The sequence below is a fragment of the Bicyclus anynana genome, chromosome 6, assembly GCF_947172395.1.
Source record: "Bicyclus anynana chromosome 6, ilBicAnyn1.1, whole genome shotgun sequence".
NCBI lineage: Eukaryota > Metazoa > Arthropoda > Insecta > Lepidoptera > Nymphalidae > Bicyclus > Bicyclus anynana.
In genome coordinates this window covers 7,418,092-7,442,241 of record NC_069088.1, presented here as the reverse complement: position 1 = coordinate 7,442,241, position 24,150 = coordinate 7,418,092, and the positions used below count along the sequence as shown (strand labels likewise).

Genomic DNA, 24,150 nt, shown 5'->3' with positions numbered 1-24,150 from the left:
CATTCTAATTTTAAGTATTATAATAACATTCACTTACTAAAAAATATTTATTATACTTAAATAAATAATATTCATCATGATTTTACTATATCTACCTATAGTTTTTTACTTGTATGTAAGTACTAAAGGAACGAGGTAGAGGTTATGAGGTGTAATGACCTCGGGTGTAAGCCAACAAATCGCTGAAGGTACTTAGTTCAAAACCATCGTGTCACGGACAGAGTCATGTTTGGTCATTGTTTCTATATTCTGTGCTTCCTGGCATTGTAACTTCAATTACCGCGAAGTCCAGAATCTGCGTACTATGTATATAATAGCGTTTACGTAAGAATCGTTTTTATTCAACTCCAATAGCTTAGTGAAGGAACATCGACGTTCTCGATTGGAATGAAATGACTTCTAAATTCCGACAATATTTATATTTTTCATTGTGCATGTTTTTGTTAACTTCGAAAGTTTGTGCATCGGGCCTCGAGGAAGCATTGAAAGAACACCTCAAGGATACAGCTCATGATGAAGAATCTGAAACAGTCAAGTTGGAAAAAGGAAAGGGGGAGAAAGATCACCACATCGACACTGAAACGAAAGACACTCATTCAAATAAGTTTTCCAAAGAGAATGACGAATCAAAATTTCTGAAGAAAGATCAGGAGAGCAAGGTGTCATCAGAAAAGGATGCCTTCGGAGGCTACAATACTAAACAAGATAAAGCCGAAGATCACCACACTGATGCATTCAAAAGAGGACACAAGAAAGGCCATCACAAACAAGGTTATCAAAATACGTATCACAAAGATGAGTCTTCGAACAAAAGTTCATTCTTCGACGATTTAAATGACGAGGGCGATCAAGCTGGATATACTAGTAAAGCAAATACACATGATAATCAAGATGGTAGAAGTTATGAAGGATCTCATAACAATGGACAACAGTATTCACGAAACGATTACCGCGGCCGAGCCAACAACCGATATGGTGATGTAGGGGATAAACATGCTACTCATCGGGATTACGGAAGAAATTCATATTTGGACAATTCTGAAAACTATAACAAATATCGTAACGGACACGACGCTTACGTCAGAGGTAAAACTCACGATCGACACGACCATCGACATCCCCACGTTCATTATGATCCCGGTTGGGATTGGAATAACAGGAGAGATTGGGATCGACCTGATTGGGATAGAAATCGGGATTGGGGTAGAAACCGGGACTGGGATAGGAGTTACCACAGGCCAGGTCACTATGATCATCACGGTATACGTCATGATGGAGGATTCGGTCATGGCCATGGATATCGGTATGGTGAGTCTCGATCTGACCCAGTCGCTGAATTACCCAGAGACGCACCGGTACCTGTAGCACCTATGGTGGCTCGTAGAAAACAGACTATAACGATTTATGAAGACCCTAGATATGCTGGCAAGGAAAATGGTCAACTAAGAAGAGAAGAAGGTGATTATATAGAACTCGATTATCAGCCAAGCAGTCGGAGATACTCTAGTTACGACAGCACCTATTATAATGTCCCCGCAAGAAGTGCAGAATCTAGTAAAATTAATAGATTAGTTTATAACAGACGACAATAATTCTCAGCTTTATAATAAAGGTAATTTTCTTAATTAAGATGATTATAGTAATAGATAGCTATTACAATAAGTGAAATAAATGAATACTAAATCAAGTGTGTTTCTTTAAACGTTTTATTATGAAAGCAAATAACAATGCAAACCGAGAATAATTCAATTAACGAACCAGTAAAATATTGAAATTTTGTGTGAATATAGAGGAAAGTAATGTAGTTTCGTTAGTAGTAGTAATTAGGTATACTAATAAAGAGCGGAACATAAGAACATTCCTCAAAAAGTTCTCAATGCTTTACCTGTTAAAGTGTTTGTTCCTACTGATGTTGTGTTACACATAGGAAGCTATAGGGTAGTTTCCTAGTCGAATATACCGTCTAATATTACAGATTTCCGATGTGTAGTATCGGATGATATCCATTTTGCATATTTGCTAATGTTCAGTGATGCGTTTAGGTCACATACAGGTACTTTGAAGAGAATATTCCTCGGGGCGATATGTCCGACAGTCAGTAGGGTGCCATATTTCAATATGGTACATCTGGCACAGTTGAGCGGTTTGGGCTTTGGTGCGAGACGGATGCGTGGAAAATCGGGGTCGGCTGGCCGGAATTTGAGTACGGTAGGGACAAGGGCGTTTGAGCGTAAGTATGGTTGATAATAATTATTTTAAAGCGAAACAAAAATTAGTTCAAATTGCTTTGAAAGTTTTCGACTTGTTAATACGAGGTACACAAAAAATTGCATGCTAATAAAGAGCAGTCTAATAATGGAGTAAAGCTTACAGAAAGAAAAAGCATTGCGTATAGGCTTGCCAGGTGTCCGGCTTTAGCCGGACATGTTTGGCTTTTTGCGGTCGCGTCCGGCCAAATATGTACATTTTCGGCCTGTCCGGCTTTTGTCAGGCTTTTTATCAGAGTGGCGATTCTCGCTAACTTAAACATTTCAAATTCGTAAACGAGTTTTTTTATTATAAATATTATGTCCATCTTTTAATAAATATCGAATATGAATATATATATCTGGCACACTCTATCTTCGATCTCATTCTCACTTTACATCACGCATAAATACTTTTTTCAACAGCTTAGCTGTAAAAACAATAAGTTTGGCAATAAAAAAACATGTCCGGCTTTTAGGGCAAAATGTCCGGCCTTATACAGTGCGAAGTCCGGCCTTTGCATTTTATGGCCTGGCAACCCTAATTGCGTACCAAAAATATCTTAGATGTATAATTTATAAGTCGTTTTAGTTTTAGGTAAGTACATGACAGTGATTTAATAGTTATTGAAGTCACTGTCATGTAATAAGGACCATTGGACATTGGACATTACGAGTGGTTTTTGTGTAGGTTGATGAATAGACGGCACGAGTGCTACAGTGGCTAATTAAGTGCAGTAGCATACAAAATATTATTTATTACGACCATGAAGAAATAACGAAAAAAAAAAATTTTTTTTTTGACATAAATAAATTAATTAAACAAATAAAAAAAACCCGACTGCATAAAGTATAAAAAAACTGAAAATAAAAAAAAACAAGCTCAGTCCAGAAGTGTAGAAAGCAATTAGAAAACAGTCGGGACCTTAGATATTGGATATAATGATTTTCTTCTACATTATTTAATAGGTCTAATTAAACAACAAACAACGATTAAAGAACAGAAATAACCCTGGTGGTAATAATTTACTGGACGTAAAATTACGAGTAAAAAGATTTTCACTATAAAATATTCTTCCTACCTACTTCTTGAGGACTACCCTGATACCTAATTAAGTACCTGCTAACTACCTATATATTTTTTAACCAAATCCATGAGAATGGGTATCTTTAAAAACATACATACAGCCGAACGTAGAACCTCTTCCTTTTTGGAAGTCGGTTAAAAAGAGAATGCCAGTCGCTTTAATTAAGCGAAGTCGTTATTGAGGCACTAACCACTCGTAGATATTTTTCAGAACTTTATTTGTAATTTAAATTTTGCAACCCTTCGTTGTGGTTCTGGAGGGGAATAAACTAATTTAAACGGTAAGCTCTCGAAAAGTCCTTTTGTATTATGCATTGTTTGATGACAATTTAAAATGGGATATGAGTGTGAAATACTATATTGCATCAATTCGTTTTTTTTTGTAATATTTTTATTCATATAAGAACTTACATCTATACTAATATTATAAAACTCAAGAGTTTGTTTGTTTGTTTGAACGCGCTAATCTCAGGAACTACTAATCATTTAGTGTTAGATAGCCCATTTATCGAGGAAGGCTATAGGCTATATATATTATCCCCGTATTCCTACGGGAACGGGAACCACGCGGGTTAAACCGCGTGGCGTCATTTTAATATAGGTAGGTATGAGTAAATACAATTTCTTGTACAAGATAAGTAGGTAATGCTTCAATGTGTTTATTTCGTTAAATGCCGTTCGATGCTGATAGTGAAGTTTGTCTTGATATACAATTTTTATTAAAATTAAAACGTCGATAAAACTTTGAGGAAAATTACACTTAGGTATCTGCTTGCTAAGCGCGTAATGGACCATACTTGAGGTGGATTTCCGTATTTGCCTACCACACTACTTATAAATGTTTTTTAAATCAAATTAAAGTAAGCCTAGTCACCTTTTTTTAAGAGTTCCAGCTTCCAAGCATGTTCATGCAGGTTCTCTATTGGGAACCCAATGTCGATGTCCGTTGCTAGTTGCTACTATGTAGGTAGATATTCATATATAAAACAGTAACGGACATAGAAAAAGATGTTCTCTACTTCTCTAGTTGTCGATGGTCGATTCGACCTGATTGTGAAACGAATACGAATCATTTTCGGAGTAGGTACCTATAGTAGTTCTTTATAGTCTCGCTGTTTGATACCTTTTGCGCTTTCACATGAAGCATATAGACACGAGTAGATATCTATTAGTGTTATTCATAATGAAATTATATTAAAATGCCGTTTTGCAATTAATACAACGAAACAATGAATATTCACAGATAAATTTGTATCTAGATTCGGATAAACGCTAGGTGAAGGACATGCATATTGCCTGCCAATCTGCAATTGCAAATTTATAACCACTTCCGTTACTTTGTTACGAGTAGTCGTCCCTATCGTTTCGAATTTCGTTTCCAAAATTTTTTAAATCAAAGGATGAATTTTAAATTTATGTAAAAAACACTTTACAGCTATTTCTTTTCTAACCAATTTTTTGTATTTTGTCTGTGATATGAATGGCTAATAAGCAATGGTGTGCGCGGGCATCAAAAAAGGGTAAGCTTACGGTACGGCAACTATGGAAGACGTCATTGAATACCTATACCTACTAAAGCCAAACTCTATGTGCAATGTTTCTCAATAAACAGAAATGAAAGTAGTAAACGCGATGTCATGTCATTTCTAATTTATTTAATTGTATTTTTATTATTACTTGTATATGTTATTCAAAAGATATTAACGAGATACATTTATATTCATTAATTTAGGAACACTTTAATTAAAATTATTATTAGGTGTGAACTGTGAAGAGATTAGCGATTTTATACCCTTATTTTTAATTTATTTCTTGATAAACATTCCACATCGTGTTTGGCTTTAGTTTAAGCTGTTTAAGATAGTATGCAATAGTAGTAGTATGCACTGCTTACAAGTGTATCTAAATACGAGTACCTACATATCTAATTATTATTATTATTATTTTTTATTCTTTACAAGTTAGCCCTTGACTACAATCTCACCTGATGGTAAGTGATGATGCAGTCTAAGATGGAAGCGGGCTAACTTGTTAGGAGGAGATGAAAATCCACACCCCTTTCGGTTACTACACGGCATCGTACCGGAACGCTAAATCGCTTGGCGGTACGTCTTTGCCGGTAGGGTGGTAACTAGCCACGGCCGAAGCCTCCCACCAGCCAGACCTGGACAAATTAAGAAAATCTCAATCTGCCCAGCCGGGGATCGAACCCAGGACCTCCGTCTTGTAAATCCAACGCGCATACCACTGCGCCACGGAGGCCGTCGTATTTACTTCAAGACCTATGTGGTCTAATGTAGTCTAATCCCCGATAACCACTTGATAAGAAAATTAATCTAATTCAAGTTATCTTTATATAATCACCGTTTCCCTTTTTATTGGACTTTCTAACAACTTTTCGAGTAGTAGTAAAGCAATTTGAAAACGACATCCGAAATCCGAATAACATGCCAATAATCGTTAGCAGCGATTGGAAAACAAAAGTGTGATTATGGGATAACATTATGGGTAATTTGTCCCTTTCCCTAACACTGATTTCGTATAATTCTGTTTCTGTCGTCTCCAAAGGGGGAGGACGATAGTAACATTACTTAAATGAACTTTCGATGGGCCGTATCGAGTAGGGTTGTCTGCAAAAACAGTGATTCAGATAACTTTAATTTAGAACGTATAACGAGTTATTTAAACTAGATACTCATTCGATGATAGCTGTAGAGTACCAATTTACACATGTCCGATTTGGTCGAAGTGTTTAAATCGAATCTTTGATCGAGCTACGAGTAGGTATGAAATATTGAGATTCTCGTTTTTCCTAGAAATTTTTAGCATTAATTTTCAGCCCTCAGTTGGGAAGTTGTTACTAATACATTTGACCAGCTGTGCCTTAGAGAATATGTTAAGCCGTCACCAGGTGAATTCACTAACTTTGACGTATTTGACAATTGAAATTTGACATTTAATGTAACAAATGTCATCCGGTGCCTACTGACAACCTATCGTGGATATCATACAGTGGGTAGATGACATTTCTTAGTTAATTTTATTGGGTTGTTAATAAAGACCAAATTAGTGAACAGGTCAGCAGGTGGCATTCACTATCATTAACTACCGATATATCGTTAAATGGCCAAACATTACCTTAACCTGCCAATCCGCATTGAGGTAGTGTAGTGGGTCCATATCCTTTGCCTGTATACTAGGCACGATCGAAACCGTCAAAAAGTTCGAACCTACGCCCACCGAAATAGTTCATATCCACTGGGCTATTACGGTAAATAACATACCTGTAGTTACCTAATGTGAATTGGCTTCAGTAAAGTTACACCGCCAAAAATCACATCACACAGCGGAAACTTGTTTCATAAGCAATCGCCTCATCTCCCTCAGTCTCGAGTCTCGAGTCCCGACAGAACAATGAAGTCGCAACTCGCTTATCTCGACTTTGTTTATTGTCTGGAGTTAGCTCGATGGCCGTTTTGTTACACATTCCCCGACAACTCGGTTTAGATGAGCAAGTTGCTCCTTTCTTCCGCGGTGCCGTTTACAAGATGCGATACGACTCTAATTTATCTTTATCTCTCTATCTTTACTTATAATAAAACTGTAACAGATCAAATTCTGTTCATTGAAGATTTTTTTAAATATTTTGTTGGAGGGTTATATTTAATCGATACTGGAACCAATTTTTTTTTTTCATTTTTAGTCTTGTCTGTCTATCCATGTTTTTGATGACCGGGCATCACGATGAAACTAATGAATAAATTTAAATGAATCTTGGCACGATTTGTGACCATAATACGAAGAAGGCTATAGGATACTTTTTGTCGCGAAAATAAAATTAGAAGGGGTTGAAACAGGGCTTGAAAGTCTTTCATTTTTCAAGTTAACTACATTTATAAAAATTGATATGTGAACTACCAGAAAAATACTAAAAATAATGTAATTCTCGATTTTTTTTTAATTCTACCCTTAAAGGGTTAAATGGGATTGTTGAAGATTTTTTAATATTATAAATCGTTCATGTTTCGATTGTTCATAAATACCTATACATTTTTATCATACCAAACTATGCTCAGCTTAAACTTTTGGCTAAGTTCGGGAAAAACCGAAAAATAAGAAATAATTCCTTTGAAGAAGTTCGTTACTTTCTAGACGTACCTACCTACCTACCTTACTTAGTAGGGAAGAAATCGAAAGTAAAATCGTAGCAGGCTAGTCTAGCTTATGTAATAAGAAAACTTTCAATATAACTGCTTCGACTTGTGAACCAACATCAAAATCATTATGTGGATAGTCACTGTACGCTATGATTAGGGTCTAAAGTAACAGTAAATAGTTATTTACTGTATGCGCTATGTTTATGTTCTATAATAACAGTATCTGTTGATATTAGAAACAACTTGATTTTTTCTATTTTTGACATGTTTCTATTAAAATATTACAATTAATTCCTGTATAGTATTAAAATCGTATCCTAAAAGTCGTTTCGAGAAGGGTTACCCGTTCATTCGTGACGAATCCGTCGCCTGTAGCCAACTAATTGCTATGAAATGAAGCGTCCCCAAGGGATCCATCGTCCGGATTTGGTTTTAAACGAAATCATTGGAAATACGACTGTATAAATAATTGTAATTGTTACAAATCTTTATCCATAACTAGCGGACGCCCGCGACTTCGTCCGCGTGAAACTCGATGTAAACTTTCAACTACCTCTACCCTACCCCTACCCTACCCGTAAAAAAAAGTATAAAAAAGTAAAAAGTATCCTATGTCCTTCTCCTGGCTCTAAACTACCTACCTGCCAATTTTCAGCAAAATCGGTTCAGCCGTTCTTGAGTTATAAATGGAGTAACTAACACGACTTTCTTTTATATACAGGGTGATTCGGACTTTAGTACCGATATTTTTTTTCGTGGTTCAGTATCATTAATAGAACATAAATCTACAAACAGTTCGATACATTTTATGTAATTTTTTTTTATCAATTTATGTCTCAGAAATAACAAAATAATGGACACATTACCAAACAAACTGCGCAAATGCTGGCGGCACTTTGTAAGACGCCGACAAAGAAAAACCGGCCGTAGGCATATCGCTTCGGCTTCGACTGACGGGGGTGGCAGAGGTGAGGGGATCGAAAAATCCCTAAGGACGCCTACCGAATTGCCGATGGGCGACCAGTGACAGACAATCTGCCGTCGCTTGCGCATTTACTATGTCGGGATTTTCAAATCGCGACTATTACGAAATGGGGCGAGTGTATTTGCTCAGCAATGAACGCCTTCGTGCAGCTTGCACAATGTACGAGTGAGTGTTCCTAGGTCACGAGCCCAAGGAATCCTGAACCCCGCAGTGCCTAATGTGAGGAACATGTGTTTTAAATAAACTAAATGAAAATTTTATTAAAACGTGCTCGGTTGTGCCTTGAAAGGAATGGACTTCATTTCGAACAATTGTTAAAATACAGTGATTAAAATTTTCAAATTAACAAAAACAAACTTAGTAAGTAGATATCACTGATGAATGTAAATATGCTGATTACAATTTTTTAAATACGCCTTTAATGCAAAAGTTTGCGTAATAATAATCATTTGTATTTCATTATTTCAATCGAAAGTTCATAGTTTTTATTATTATTATTACGCATGCACTTCAGGCATTATTGATGGTCCTAAGCCCAATAAAGTATGAAAGGAATATCGGTACTCAGCTCAAAAGTGACGACGACCTTTAATTATTATAAAAATAATAGGTATCAAACAAAAATAAAATAAACGCACAAAGGTCAACGGCCCTCGGCGCGGGCGCTCGCTAACCTACCTACCAGCTGATTTTGTAGTTGCCTATTACCTAGTACAGCGATAGGGTGACCCTCAAATTCTGTTTAAACGTAAATAACTTTAGCTAACGATAACTTTGTTATTTTTGATTTAAAAAAAAAAAGAAAAAATACGTGTTCATTAAATTTTGTTTATGTACAAAATATAAAAATATCCGTACTTAAAAAAATTTCTTCCTGTATATAGATTTTGTGGTCTATGAACCGGCATTAAAAACATATATACCCTCATCTGTTATTTACTAATATTATAAAGATAAAAGATTTGATTATTTGTTTGTATGTTTTAAATAGGCTCTGGAACTACTGAACCGATTTGAAAAATTCTTTCACTGTTGGGAAGCTACACTATCCCGAGTGCTATATATTATCCCCGTATTCCTACGGGAACGGGAACCACGCGAGTGAAACCGCGCGACGTCTGCTAGTTAGTGATAAGAAACAAATGATAGATAATGTTCACAGTGACAAATAGGTTGCCTAGTTAAATTGCAGCCAGACACATTTTTCATATAAAATCTGGTAACCATGACAATTAACTTATTTTATGCTTCATTTGATACAATTGACGGCCTCAGTGGCGCAGTGGTATGCGCGGTGGATTTACAAGACGGAGGTCCTGGGTTCGATCCCCGGCTGGGCAGATTGAGATTTTCTTAATTTGTCCAGGTCTGGCTGGTGGGAGGCTTCGGCCGTGGCTAGTTACCACCCTACCGGCAAAGACGTACCGCCAAGCGATTTAACGTTCCGGTATGATGCCGTGTAGAAACCAAAAAGGTGTGGGGATTTTCATCCTCCTCCTAACAAGTTAGCCCGCTTCCATCTTAGACTTCATCATCACTTACCATCAGGTGAGATTGTAGTCAAGGGCTAACTTGTAAAGAATAAAAAAGAAAAAAAAATTAAATAAGTGAAAAAGAGAAAAGGAAGGATTGGTAGGACCTACATAAGAGTTTTCTATTGGCTTTCTTAAAAAGAAAATGTCGTTTAAAGGAGCTGCTATTGTACTCGTTTTAATTGATTGAAAGGTATAATACAATATTGATATGGTTTCCAATTCGTAGTTGGTTGGTTGCCTTTTGTGCGATATTTTTGTTTTCATAAAAGGTTAACTTTTAAAATAACTTTGTAAGAAAGCTTTGATGATGGCAATTTATTTTTCGTCGTTAGGAAAGCCCTACATAGTTGGTACCTACTTGGAAGATAATAATACTTTATAAAGTTTAGAGCTACCTTTATTAATGATAAATCACATTAACACACTCACACTAATATTATAAAGGCGAAACTTTGTATGTAAGTGTGTGTGTATGTTTGTCTCCTTTGTGCTGCGGATACTGAAGCGATTTGACTGAAATTTGGAATGGAAATAGAATTTACTCTGGCTACTTTTCATCCCGAAAAAATCCAGAGTTCTCGCGGGATTTGTGAAATACTGAATTCCACGTGACGAAGTCGCGGGCTCCCACTAGTGTTTCAATAGATCACTATTTAAAAAAAACAACTCTTGAGTTTTTTTGCAGAGTTTTCTTACTAGAATGATAGAGAAACCTGATGGATAGTTTCTATCAGAGCTCTTTATTACTCTAAGACTTCAATTCTGTGGGAAACACTACAGCTATTTCAATACTATCGGTTGGGGATTAACTGTAGCATAGGTGCACTGCATACTTAAAACTACAATTATTTTATAGGAATATCTATACTCATTTAGAGAACTGTAAAGATATTGGAAACTAGCATATGCCACGAGGTTTCACTCGCATAGTTCCCGTTCCCGTAGGAATACGGGGATAAAATATAGCCTATAGTACTCGGAGATAGTGTACAACATTGAAAGAATTTTCAAATCGGTTCGGTAGTTTCGGAGTCTATTCAAAGCAAACAAACAAACAATGAAATCTTTCCTCTTCGTAATATTCGATAACTTTGTGGGAAGGGTTTTTAATATATCTCAGGAACACATACCTACCATCAAAGTACAATTCTGAAGAGCATAGTGATTCTGTAAAGTTACATCGCGGTGACGTGATTTCATTTTCATGGGAACATCGTTGTTAATGAAGAATCGTTATCAACCCATATACGGCTCACTGCTGAGCTCGAGTCTCCTCTCAGAATGAGAGAGGTTAGGCCAATAGTCCACTACGCTGGCCCAATGCGGATTGGCAGACTTCACATACGCAGAGAATTAAGAAATTCTCTGGTATGCAGGTTTCCTCACGATGTTTTCCTTCACCGATTGAGACACGTGATATTTAATTTCTTAAAATGCACACAACTGAAAAGTTGGAGGTGCATGCCCCGGACCGGATTCGAACCCACACCCTCCGAAATCGGAGGCAGAGGTCATATCCACTGGGCTATCACGGCTCCTAATGAAGAGTACCTATGTTTTAATTTTTTTTTGATAAGAATATTTATTTCTTTAAAATATTACTATTGTTCCAATACCCCTTCAACTATTTGGAATGACTGTATCAGGAGAGGGTACGACAATAGACCATCGGGGCGGGGATCTAAACACTATATAGGCCTACCCGAATACCTATACTTACTTAGGCGAAAAGTCCATCCACGACGTTGATTACCCACATTGTAAAGATAACATCGTCTCATAAGTTCCGCGTAGCAGTAGGTACTTACGTACGAGTATCAATCTAGAGGTGGGTATGAAATTGTTTATGACTGGGAACACGTGTTAGTTATCCGAAGCAGCCGGGCGATTTGTACCCGCTCCCAGCTATGTGCTTTACGTTGTGTAAGAATAGGGGTACGACCCTGCGTATGCTCTATTTGATTATTATCAATACATAAATAAAATTGAACGTACCTACGTTTTTTCAAGAGCGATAGTTACACGATAATAACATAATCAAACTTTTTTTTTATTTTTTGCCCGTCTCTCTGTCTGTTTGTCCGGGCTAATCTGTGGAACAGCTGAAATGATGTTAACGAGACTTGTTAGTAGGTAGAGCTGGTAGAGGAGGTTATAAAGCAACATAAAGGCTTATGAGAATGAGGCTTGATTAGGTATCTATATATTTATGTATTATATGTGTAGTAATGGTTGTGTTGTAATTAATTGATTTGAATGATTGATAGGCTACTGAAGGTTAATGCGTGCCTCTGTCAGGAATCCAATAATAAACCAAGTAGATGAACTAATTAATGTTTATTAGCACACACGAATAATATAACTTTGAGAAACATAAAATATCTTAACTAAGCGGACTGGTTACAATGAATAAACTAGAACACGAGCGTTGGTAAGGACGAGTTAGGAACGACTGCCTTAACTTAACATCGTAGCGAATGTTCTTACAGAAAATGTTTACATAGCAGTTTGCCTGCTTAGGGTTCACTGCAAACGGTATTTATGATTGCGTATAAGGTACGCTACATATGAATTTAAGATTGATTCTAGGTTGACCCTTGCATTATAGCGTCCGTTGTTGCAGTTTTATCGTCGCCTTTTTTCTGATTGTGTAAGTGCCGTTGGCTCCTTAATGGGACCTCAACGGTGTCACCCATCGCCTGATGGTACTCGAAGGCATATATCGTTGCTGTGTCGTCAGAGTAGGCAGTCTTGGAATCTATGAAAAACAAGCCCCTGTAGCCTTAAGTTTGTCATAGCTATGGGGGATATCTCGTACTATCTATTGTTTATTCGAGACGAGCATACTTCCCTGAGTGTTCTTAGTGGCCTGAACTCCAAATGCTCGCAAAGCGCCTCGAGGCACGAATACCAGTCAAGACAAACCGAAATCTTATCAAGCGTCCGCCATGTTGGTCTCGTTAATAAGCAAAACTACACACAAGGGCCGCCACTCACCTGAAGGCTGTTTGTTAACGCCGCGCCATACGCAAACACAGGCGCCGATAATTTAGCGGCTGCGACGTTTATGTGGATCGATTGATTTAATTATTCTAGCTAGTTATTGTTTTGCTATGTCTACGATTGTTTTCTTATTTCAGCATAAAAACTAAGTAGCTATTCATTCCTTTGAGAGGCTGAAAACCATAAAGCTCGTGTCACGGTGTATAATCGTATATGGTCGCAACTCGAACTCCTTCTCCAAAAGGGCTCGATTGATCTTAATGATTTTTTGTATATATCTACTCAGTAAGTATAATTTTTAATTAGGATTTTAGTATCTTTTTAGACGGAACGTTTGTCGAGTCAGATGTTCCAAATATACACTATGCTTTGTTGAGGCATGGAAGACGAAAAGAGACAAAACGGTTTATCGGATGGTCCGTCGGATGACAAATTGAAAAGTGTGAAGATTTGTTTCGTATATGGTATTAATAACGTAAATATATATAAATATATATATAATTTCAGTTAGTTGTCCATGAAATTAGTTGAACATACCTTTTGTCATTTTACTGATTTTACTGTTAAGTGGTCTCCTCGTATGTACCTACCAAACCACGCAGTGAAATCTATGCCATGCCACATTATTACAAAAAAGTTTAGCAGATTAGAGAATTTAGTTTCAGTCGGCACTGTAAGAAGATGAAGCTTATTATCTCAAGTATTCATCTCATTGTCACGCACACCGATACACAGTGTAGCTCATATTTCAAGAGAATCCGCCGGCGTTAACAAATTCCCAACTCCGCAAAGATAACGCGCCGGCACTAAGCCGACTCGGCTCCAACTTGGCTAAATCCTGCATAATACGCCATGTACAACTTTGATATGAACTTAGTCTAAATTTAATTTGTAACTTTATATACTTTAAGCTTTGTTCTGAACTCTACGCAGGCATACGTAATAAGATCGCGGATTTACATAAAAGCTCTAATTTCTTACTGAATACTTAAGTGGAACGGTGAAGGAAAAACATCGTGTAGAAACCTGTATACCAGAGAATTTTCTTAATTCTCTGCGTGTGTGAATACTGCCAATCCGCTTAGGGCCAGCGTGGTGGATTATTGGCCTAACCCCTCTCATTCTGAATGGAGATTCGTGCTTAACAGTAAGTTGAAGAAGATCATAATCATTAACGACCCACTACAGGGCAGTAAATATGGAGCTTACACCCACCAATCCATCCATTAACGACCACTGTGAGATGTAAATCACGTAACTCTTAACGTAATCTCAGAGGCACGGGGTTGTATGACCACCCAACTTCTAAACTCGCTGCTCAGAATTGTATAGTATTACATTTCTTGGAAAAAAGAAACTTCCGGTTTTTCATACAATCCGACCCTGGATTCGAACCTAGGACATTATGATCTGAAAGCAAATAACCCATATATAGGCATAAGCATTGGGCCAACGGCAAAGTTAACTTAAGATACTTTGTATAAGTTTATGTGGTCATGTCACACTCTGAATTGTAATGAAAAAAACCGGCCAAGTGCGTGTCGGCCCATACGCGGGTTCCGTAGATTAAATTAGCACTTTATACCCTTATTTATACAGATAACGATAACTCACTCTATGGGATAGACGATGAAAAATCATCCTAATTCGCATGTAGGGACAGAATTCCAAAAACTTTTTTTTCAACCCAAACAGATGGACGGACAGACAGATGGACATGTTAAAACTATAAGGGTTCCTTGTGGACTACGGAACCCTTAAAAGTAAATAAAAGTGGGTCTAATGAAATGCTTAAAATAAAATATCACAATGTAATCTATATAATATCAGTGCAGCCGCCACAATTATATTAATTACACCGTAATACCGCAATCTGAAATTAAATTCGAACCCTTTGGCGCGCGAAGATATCAAGTTGAGCACGGAATAAGTGCGGCCATTTCTCATTTCAACCGAAGCAAAACTTAATAACCCTACTGGAAACGCAATAATTACCGCACAGTGCGAGATTCGGGAGAGAATAAATGAGAGCCATTAAGAGAGTCGCGTTTAGATATTTCACTCCCCTAGAAGAAGACGTTAGCGGGCGCAACGGCTCGGCACCGTTGCGGATTGTTCCCACGCGTTTTGGCAAAGAAAAATATTATCTGTCGATTTGCGTACCCTGTTTTTAGGTGTCTCTCAGAGTTCGTTTGTCTTGTGGCATTATTTGCTGTCTCATTCCTGCTGAACAGAAGATGAGCACAGTGCAGTGGAGGATTAGATAAGTTGCTAGTTATTGATAAATATCCTCAAGACATATTAATGTGGTTAATATGTCTTCAAATCCAGCTTCAAGTCAGTTCCATCACACTAATATTATAAAGGCGAAAGATTGTGTGTAAGTGTGAAACTGTGTAAGTATGTTTGTTCCTCTTTTACGCTGCAGCTACTAAAGCGATTTGGCTGGAATTGAAATAGATTTTGCTCTGGATAAACACATACGCTACTTTTCATCCCGGAAAACTCCATGGTTCCCGCGGGATTTGTGAAAAACTGAATTCCACGCGGACGAAGTGGTACATATATTACTGCATTGTCTCAGAATAATAAGAATCCAATCGAATCGTTAGATGTGGCTCTAATTAAAATTCCAGTATATTTTGATCGGCACATACCTACTATTAATTATTATTACACTACCCACATTAATCAACGACTACTATCACTACATAATTTAAAGGGGATTAACCCAGTCATTGTGGTGACCAATAGCTAGATGACTAGATGTATTAGGTAAATTGCTAAAAAATATTTTTCGTTTTATTTTTTATCAATCAACCTTTTAAAATGTATATTGGTCTGTATTTGCTTATTTATACATACACGTAATTTGCCCAGTGCCCTTTATTTTCCTAATCTTTGACCACAAAACACCTGACAAATTACCAGTGCTGAGGGGCAATCCTCACGTTTGTTTTTGTCGAATTGCGAGTGTATTTCTGTTGGGAGAGACTAATGTGCAATGTAATTGCCCGTGAGCCACGTTCTCAGGTTAAACGTGTCATAATGTATGCCTAAGAATAATACTGGGTAGGAGATTTATCTATGTCCATTACTAAAAACAAAATAGAAAGGCTGAGCTTATGAAAAACGGCATCTTTTCTTCTCAGGAATGCGTTTAAGTTAGTAAGGCCAGAATATATAGTAAACCTTTCATTCATCAATAAAGTTAGAACAATATAATTTGTCTACTTGTAGGTACATATAAATCGTAACTACTCCTTTTACATAATTCCCCCTTTCTACACGAACTAATCTCTTTATTGGTCTTTCTCTCTTCTTTTACCTGATAAGAATAATAATGTTCTTAGGTAAAACTTTTCAACTTCTACCAGTAAATGACATAATCGATCTCAAATTCTTCAAAAAAAGAAAATAAGTTTTACTTAAATATATTAACTAACAAAAATTTATATTTTTAAAATATATGGCTTATAAATAACTTAAGTATTCACAGGAACTAAATTTTTTAACAATCATTTTCAATAAAATACTTTTTTTCGTGAAAATCAGTAAATTTTTCTGAATTTGGAAAGCAGCTTAAAGCAATCACGTCTACGATCTTTACTATTACGGCAATAGAATAGTCCTAGTAGTGGTAAAGATGTCTTTCTAAATTATCCATTAATTTGAGCCGCATTATTGTCTTTTCAATCGTACAGCTCATTTTATAAATACCTAACGAGATATCGCATGCGCAAAATATTGAATTTGTTAAAACACACAGTATGGATATCGTTTTTGAAAGTATAAACAAGAGATAAACTTAATACGCGAATGACTGTTGATTTTAGTTGAATACTGAACAATGCCGCTAGATTAACGCGCATTGTTTTATACAAAAAAACGCCGTGAAATGCATAAAGCGTGGAGCGTGTAACTTTTGTGCGATTGCGGTGACGCCTGTCGGGCAGAAGCGACCTTGTTTGCCTCCCAAACAGCGATCCCAACTATTGACAAAATACTATTCACTTTTTGATAGTGATGTGATCAGCCGATGACGATGTAAAACATCGACATCGATATATTGCAAATATTTTTTGTTATACGACGAAATTTTGAATGCATTATTTAGGGCCAGTCTAACCGGTTGATAAATGTCAATGTCTGATACAGAAGTTTTGTCATTTGTCAAGTCAAATCATTTGATATACTTACTGTAAAAAACTGACAATATACGGTTAGACTATTATCAAACACTTATCACAAGGTGGTTTAGTAACTTAGTCTAACATGAGGTCTGTTTAATGGTATAAAAGTATTCTGTCCATGACGTACCAATTGGTTTAACCGAGATAAGTTAATATCGTTCTTTTCGAAACTAGGTAGGCAAAGGTTTCTTCTTATTGAAGGTCTTTTAAAACATTTGTATATTCATTGTTTTGTTATTCGAATTGTTTAACAAGAACAAAATATTCTAATGATAGAAAGAATTATTTCAGCAAGTCTAATAGTGTAACAACTTTAAACAATTTTCAACAATAAAAAAAATATACCTAAGTAATAAAAAAAGATTATCATCGATAACTGTTGGTACATCACTAAAATACAGATCGCGAAGCACGCATCAAATCGGAACACGGCGCGTTGCGCGCATAGAACGTGAGACTTTTCCACAAAGGCCTGCCAACTCTAGCGTTATGTTGGTACCTATGATATTTCATATTTATTCCATGAAATAAAATATGATGACTAGGTACTAAATGGCTTTTAAATTTTGTTACTGATTTTTACTTTGTGTAATCTAAGTTTTTACTGCGTTTTATTTAAATATCTATATTCAGCATTTTAATGGCTTGCAGGGTAAAAGCCTTTACTGTCCTTTAGAACAGGGCGATTTTGAGTTTAGACCCAGTTCAATGTTTAATAATAATTGTGTTTCAATGTGCAACGAGCCCTTACCGACCGATGGAAATGGATTTCCCAATTACGAGCTGGCACTTAGAATTGAGTGGGAAAAGAATGAAAGTACCTCTACCTACCTACTACAATCATGCTTACATGCCATCAAACAGCATTACTATGTTTCGATCTGAAGGAGATAATTATGTATTTACAGACATTGAGGCTTAACATAGGGTTCTTTTAAGCGACACTACTCGTTTTGATTAGCTTAGAAATCAAACAAAATATTTTTTTTTATTCTGTTCTAACTTTAATATTTATTTAGTTGTTATACAACTAAAAGTCACAAGTTTTTTGATTGCAGAGTTTGGACAACATTGGGCAAAATATTGCACAAAGTTATGTATTACGAGTAAGTATGTGCGATAAGGAGCGTAAATCAGCACACTAAAACAAGTGTTTTAAGCATATTCTGTAAAGTTTTACTTAATTATAGGCGATGGTTTTCTACAGTAGGTGGGACATTTGTTCTTAACGATCTAATAATACATAATATTATTATCAACCCATATTCGGCTCACTGCTGTGCTCGAGTCAGAATGAGAGGGGTTAGGCCAATAGTCCACCACGCTGGCCCTATGCGGATTGGCAGACATCACACACGCAGAGAATTGAGAAAATTCTCCGGTATGCAGGTCTGCTCCTTCACCGTTTGATACACGTGATATTTAATTTCTTAAAATGCACACAACTGAAAAGTTTCCTTCCGGAATCGGAGTCAGAGGTCTTATCTACTGGGCTATAACTGCTTTCCTAACGATCTACTTTACAAAAATATTGATGTAGGCATATGTATTGAGAAAAAAATCAAAAAAATTTTATTCCCCATTCAATGCGTACCGAATATTATATTGTGTTTCTTATTCGCGGTTTTTGCGGAAGTGCGTGGAAATGCGCTCCGAACTAAATTATTCAAAGTGGTTTGTACGTGTTTATGATACCCGCTTTCAGCATAAAGCCGATTCTACATTTGTTGTTTACGTTCTGGTATCGCGATATATATTATTATGATGATTCTATATATACGGAACAGGTTTTTGTTGGGTTTTGTCAGTAGATTCTGCCTTCCAAGTTTATTTGTAGTGTAGATTCCCTCAGATGATCCCTAGAAACTAGACGTTAAAAAAGTGTTTGTTCATTATCAACCTATTTTAATGGACTACAGGGCCTTCGTTCTTAAAGGAGGGGGTATGGAGTTTAAGCCCACTACATTGATCCAATCGGACCTGTAGTTCCTGAGATTAGCGCGTCAATCAAACAAACAAACTATTCAGCTTAGCTTTATAATATTAGTACAGCATGATTTAATTCGGGTTGGCGGAAAGTTTAAATAAACATTCCTGTTCTATTTCCGACGAGAATTCCCAGCACACTATGTTATAAAAGCTCAGCATAACTAATTGTTGTTATATAATATTACCATGTTCACATCACAAGACCAATGATGTACTTGTAACTACAGACTCCGCGATCTCCCTGCCTACAAGTCGCGCTAAACAAAAGGGCTGTAACATTTTATAGCGGCAATCGGTGGCAGTAAACCGCGAGATAGTCCTCCCGCCAACAATTAAACAGTGTTGATAAAGCCGCCGCCGGGTAATGCTTACGATGTTCATGATCTTGGGCGTGCGAATTTCCTTATCCGGTTTGATTATGAAATTGTTTCCGTTGTCGTTTTGTGTGAATTAAGAATAATGTAATAAATTAAAGAAAAATAGAATCTTTACAAATAGTAAACTGACGTTTCAAAAGTGCTTGTTAACTGCTTGAAATAAATGAATTTTGAATTTTGAATTTAATGAGTTGCCGGCTCAACTCAATAGAATCTTCTTTTCGATCTGGTTGTTGAGTGGCTATTAATTTAAAGGTATCGATATCTATAGTCTGTCAAATTCGTTGATTACACTTCCATGATATGTGGGCGACGGGGGGAAAGACTGAGTGTGAAATCGTGCGTGCGGGTAAGTGAGGTGCATCAATCGTGGGTTTTTCTTTCATCACTACACGCCCCCCGGCCTGCGTGGACCATCGGGAGTGTTACAAAAGAAGTTGCCAAGTTATACAACTCACGTGAAATAAACGACGAACGACGATTTATTGTTTGATTAATGACGTACAAAAGCTTAGACCAACACCTTGAGCTTTCGCTTGACTGGTGGATCAAGGGTCTTGAAGGCTGTGATCATTGAATGACGGGTATTGCGACGAGGTTCTTCACTATAGAGCTCTTCGTCGGTTGTTTTTTTATTCTTTACAAGTTAGCCCGTGACTGCAATCTCACCTGCTGGTAAGTGATGATGCAATCTAAGATGGAAATGAGCTAAATTGTTAGGCGTCGGATGTAATCCACCTCCATTTCAGATTCTACACGATATCGTACTGGAAAGCTAAATCGCTTGGCGGTACGTCTTTGCTGGTAGGGTGGTAATTAGTCACGGCCGAAGCCTGGTGGAAGGCTGACCTGGGTCAATTAGAAAAACCTCAATCGGCCCAGCTGGGGATCAGACCCAGGACCTCCGTCTTTTAAATCCTCACTACCATTGCGCCACGGAGGCCGTCAATATTTGGGCCTTCAAAAGCTACACGAGAGGTATGATTTTTTTTATATAAATTAATAGTGTTTTGTATTAAAATATTAAAAAATGTGTAAATAAATATACTTACCAAGTAAAAATAACTTCGACGTGTTACAGTAAAATCATTTTTAATGTTCTCGCAACAATCCAGGCAGGCTGTTAGCAATGCAATTACGTGGTTGTATAATTACAGCCTTCGTTGCAACGTGGAAATTGTGCGGACTGACCGAAAATTATGCTTTTTATGTATACCCTGATAATTTCAATTTCTTGCACTGTATTGTTGTGTGTTGAATGAAAGTTGATGTCCCTAAAGGACCACGCTTGGCATGAGGGTTGGTCATTCACAGGGCTGGATTTTTGCTGGTCTAGCTTATCTGCTATCTATATACCAGATGGTCTAGTGGCAGTTTGATACTGTTACTATCGCGTTAACGTAAACGCGAATTGCTAACAAATTGAAACAGCGTCGTCTAGTGGCACTACAGCGTAATTGTTTCAATTCCATATAAATTCGCGTTTACGTCAACGCGATAGTAACTGTATGAAAAAATTGTGAACTCAGGCACACATATATGCTGCTATATGCTAGTAAGTGATGAGGTGATCCAAGATGGAAACAGGCTAATTTGTTAGGAGGAGATTGAAAATCTATACCCCATTTCGTTTTCTACACGACATCGTACCGGAACGCTAAATTGCTTGGCGGTACGTCTTTGCCGGTAGGGTGGTAACTAGCCACGGCCGAAGCCTCCTATCAGCCACCAAAAATCTTCTTCTACCAGAAGAGGAAAGATATCTGTGCTGTTGTGGGACATTAAAGATAATATCCGACGACTATTCCGACGACTTTCCACAATAATGACACCTCTCACTTTACCTTCAAAATAAAAATACTATCTGTAAGTTTATTTTATTAAATAAATAGTTATTTGCGTAATAACTATTAGAAGAACATCATTAACAACCCATATTCGGCTCACTGTTGAGCTGCCTCTGCCTCCTCTCAGAGTAAGACGGGTTAGGCCTTAGTCCACCACGCTGGCCAAATACGGATTGGCAGGCTCCACACACGGAGAGAATTGAGAAAATTCTCAGGTATGCAGGTTTTCTCTCAATGTTTTTTCTATAGTGATTGAGAGAGAGAACTTAGTTTAATTTCAATTAAAAAGAAGTATATACCTAAACAAAAAGAAAATCTTTATAACATACGACATTGTGCATAAAGTGAATCAATAATATTTATTTATAGCATTCATGTACTTATACTACTTATGCTAAATATCTATATATCTGATGTAAGTGCAAATGCTTTTTTGTATAAGTAACCAGATATACAGATATACAGGGTGTCCCATAAATATTACGACATACTTTACAGGGTGATCTGACATCAAGGGCTACTAAAATAACGCAATATATTATGTTAGCCGGAATTGCACTGAAGGCCTTTTGTAAAAAAAATGTATTTTGTAAAAAATCAATATTACTTAAAAACCATAAAATTTCGGCTCACATAATATCTCGTTATTTAAGTACACGCTGTATATCTAGCGACGATCAAGGACTCGTAAATGTGGGTATTGTATATGGAATGGTTCTTATACAGTTGAGCGCATAATTTAATTTTAAAATGACATCCCCAAAGCAAAAGTGCGGACCGTAATTGCGAACAAAGAGACGCATTAAATCAATTACCTTCAATAAATTCCTATAGAGGGCCATTTACATGAGCGCCCGCTAATAACACTAATTTCGGTGGGCATTGTTCGTGTAATAAAATTTTATCAAACGTTGTCTGGACACCGGGTTCCCCTTTGATTGTGTACACAAATGAATTTGGATATCGGATCTATGAGTGTTATACGAGCAGGTACTTCAAAAGCGATTACTAAGCGTCAGTGTAAAAACCTCAATCATCATCATCATCATTATCAACCCATATTCGGCTCACTGCTGAGCTCGAGTCTTCTCTTAGAATGAGAGGGCTTAGGCCAATAGTCCACCACGCTGGCCCAATGCGGATTGGCAGACTTCACACACGCAGAGAATTAAGAAAATTCTCTGGTATGCATGTTAGCTTACGATGTTTTCCTTCACCGTTTGAGACACGTAATATTTATTTTCTTAAAATGCACTGAATTAAAATGTTGGAGGTGAACCCACACCCTCCGGAATCGGAGGCCGAGGTCATATACACTGGGCTATCACGGCTCTCCTCAATAAAAACCTCAATACGATTTTTTACTAGTAAAGAAGTAGTTCGATATTCTGAAATATTTGAGGTCTTCGTAGTATTGTACGTACACCATAGGTAAGTACGTTAGAAGCATAGGCTGACATACTTCCGACCTTCATAAAACATTTTTAACCAAGACCATAGGTAAGAAGGGTAGCCATGGAGTTTGGATTACGGTGGCTTTGGGTTTTGGAAAGTTACAGATTTCTAAGGCCCAGATACGCAGTCGTCCAAGTGTGTCAGCCTCTTGTTCTTTATTTAAACGATGGTAAACATTTTTCTTTCATCTTCAATTAAGATAAACTTGTTGTAGAACTATATTTATATCGTACCGTACCATATACATATACAGGTGTCCCGCAAATAGTACGACATACTCTACAGTTGTAGTAAAAAGGTAGTAGGTATGTGTTAATCCAGAGTAAAAACTAATTCCATTCCAAATTTCAGCTAAATTGCTTCAGTACCCGCAGCGTAAAGGAGAGACAAACATACACAATTACACACGCTTTCGCCTTTATATATAAAAGAGCAAAATAAAACAATAATCCTCATAATCTCAACACAAATTTTACGTTAAATCTGTTACAATTAACAAGGTAGATTGCAGGGCAAATATTTTATGCCCCTGTTTTCCTACAAGTTTACCTAATGGGTGATTTTCACGCTCACTTCTCAAAAGCCGCACGCACCCTACAAGTGACATGAATTTCCAATAGAATTACTTCATTTACAAGGGGCTCGTCAGTTTGTTCTACCCCAATTCACGGGAATAATTATAATTATTATAAAACAAATGAACAACATATTCAGCGTTGTTGAAAGAAAATACTTAGGGGAGATTTCTTTATATTTATTGCAAGTTTCAGTCTATATGTAGATTTTTTTATTTTAAAATAATGTTTATAACACATTTGCTTGTAAAGTATAATTCTTCACCTATTTCAATAGTAAACAGCTTGCAATATCGCCTGGGTTGTAATTTTCAACTTTCCGCACTTATGATGTACTATTACAGTATATTTTTTCTACTCCCATTTAGAAATCTATTCAATTTAAATCCATATCACAAAGCTACAGGTTGTTTGGTAATGTTCATAACTACACAGGTAAACCATGCTACAACGATTTTCTTTTTCAAATAGTTCCATGTCGTTGGCTACAAAAATTCAGGCTTTTATAATAAAACAGACGAAATCTAGGAGCCAAATTATCCTTCTATTATTATTTACCAAGATTTGTTAATTCTTTTATTTCTTATATTATAACAAGGTTGTTTAAAAAGTATTGTATGCTACTGCACGTTATTATCTTTTGTGGCTATTCGTGTTGTCTATTGTGTTGTTGTTGTCAGAAAAATCAATCGTGCTACAAT

General features: G+C 36.7%; 1 protein-coding gene across 1 annotated transcript; it reads left to right on the top strand.

The window, feature by feature from the left end:
- The first annotated feature begins 177 nt into the window (after positions 1-177).
- On the top strand, positions 178-1,682 carry LOC112043194 (bifunctional endo-1,4-beta-xylanase XylA-like). The gene has a single exon (XM_024078499.2). It carries the CDS (start codon positions 393-395, stop codon positions 1,590-1,592), a length of 1,200 nt encoding a protein of 399 aa, XP_023934267.2. The 5' UTR covers positions 178-392; the 3' UTR covers positions 1,593-1,682.
- The last annotated feature ends 22,468 nt before the right edge of the window (positions 1,683-24,150 follow it).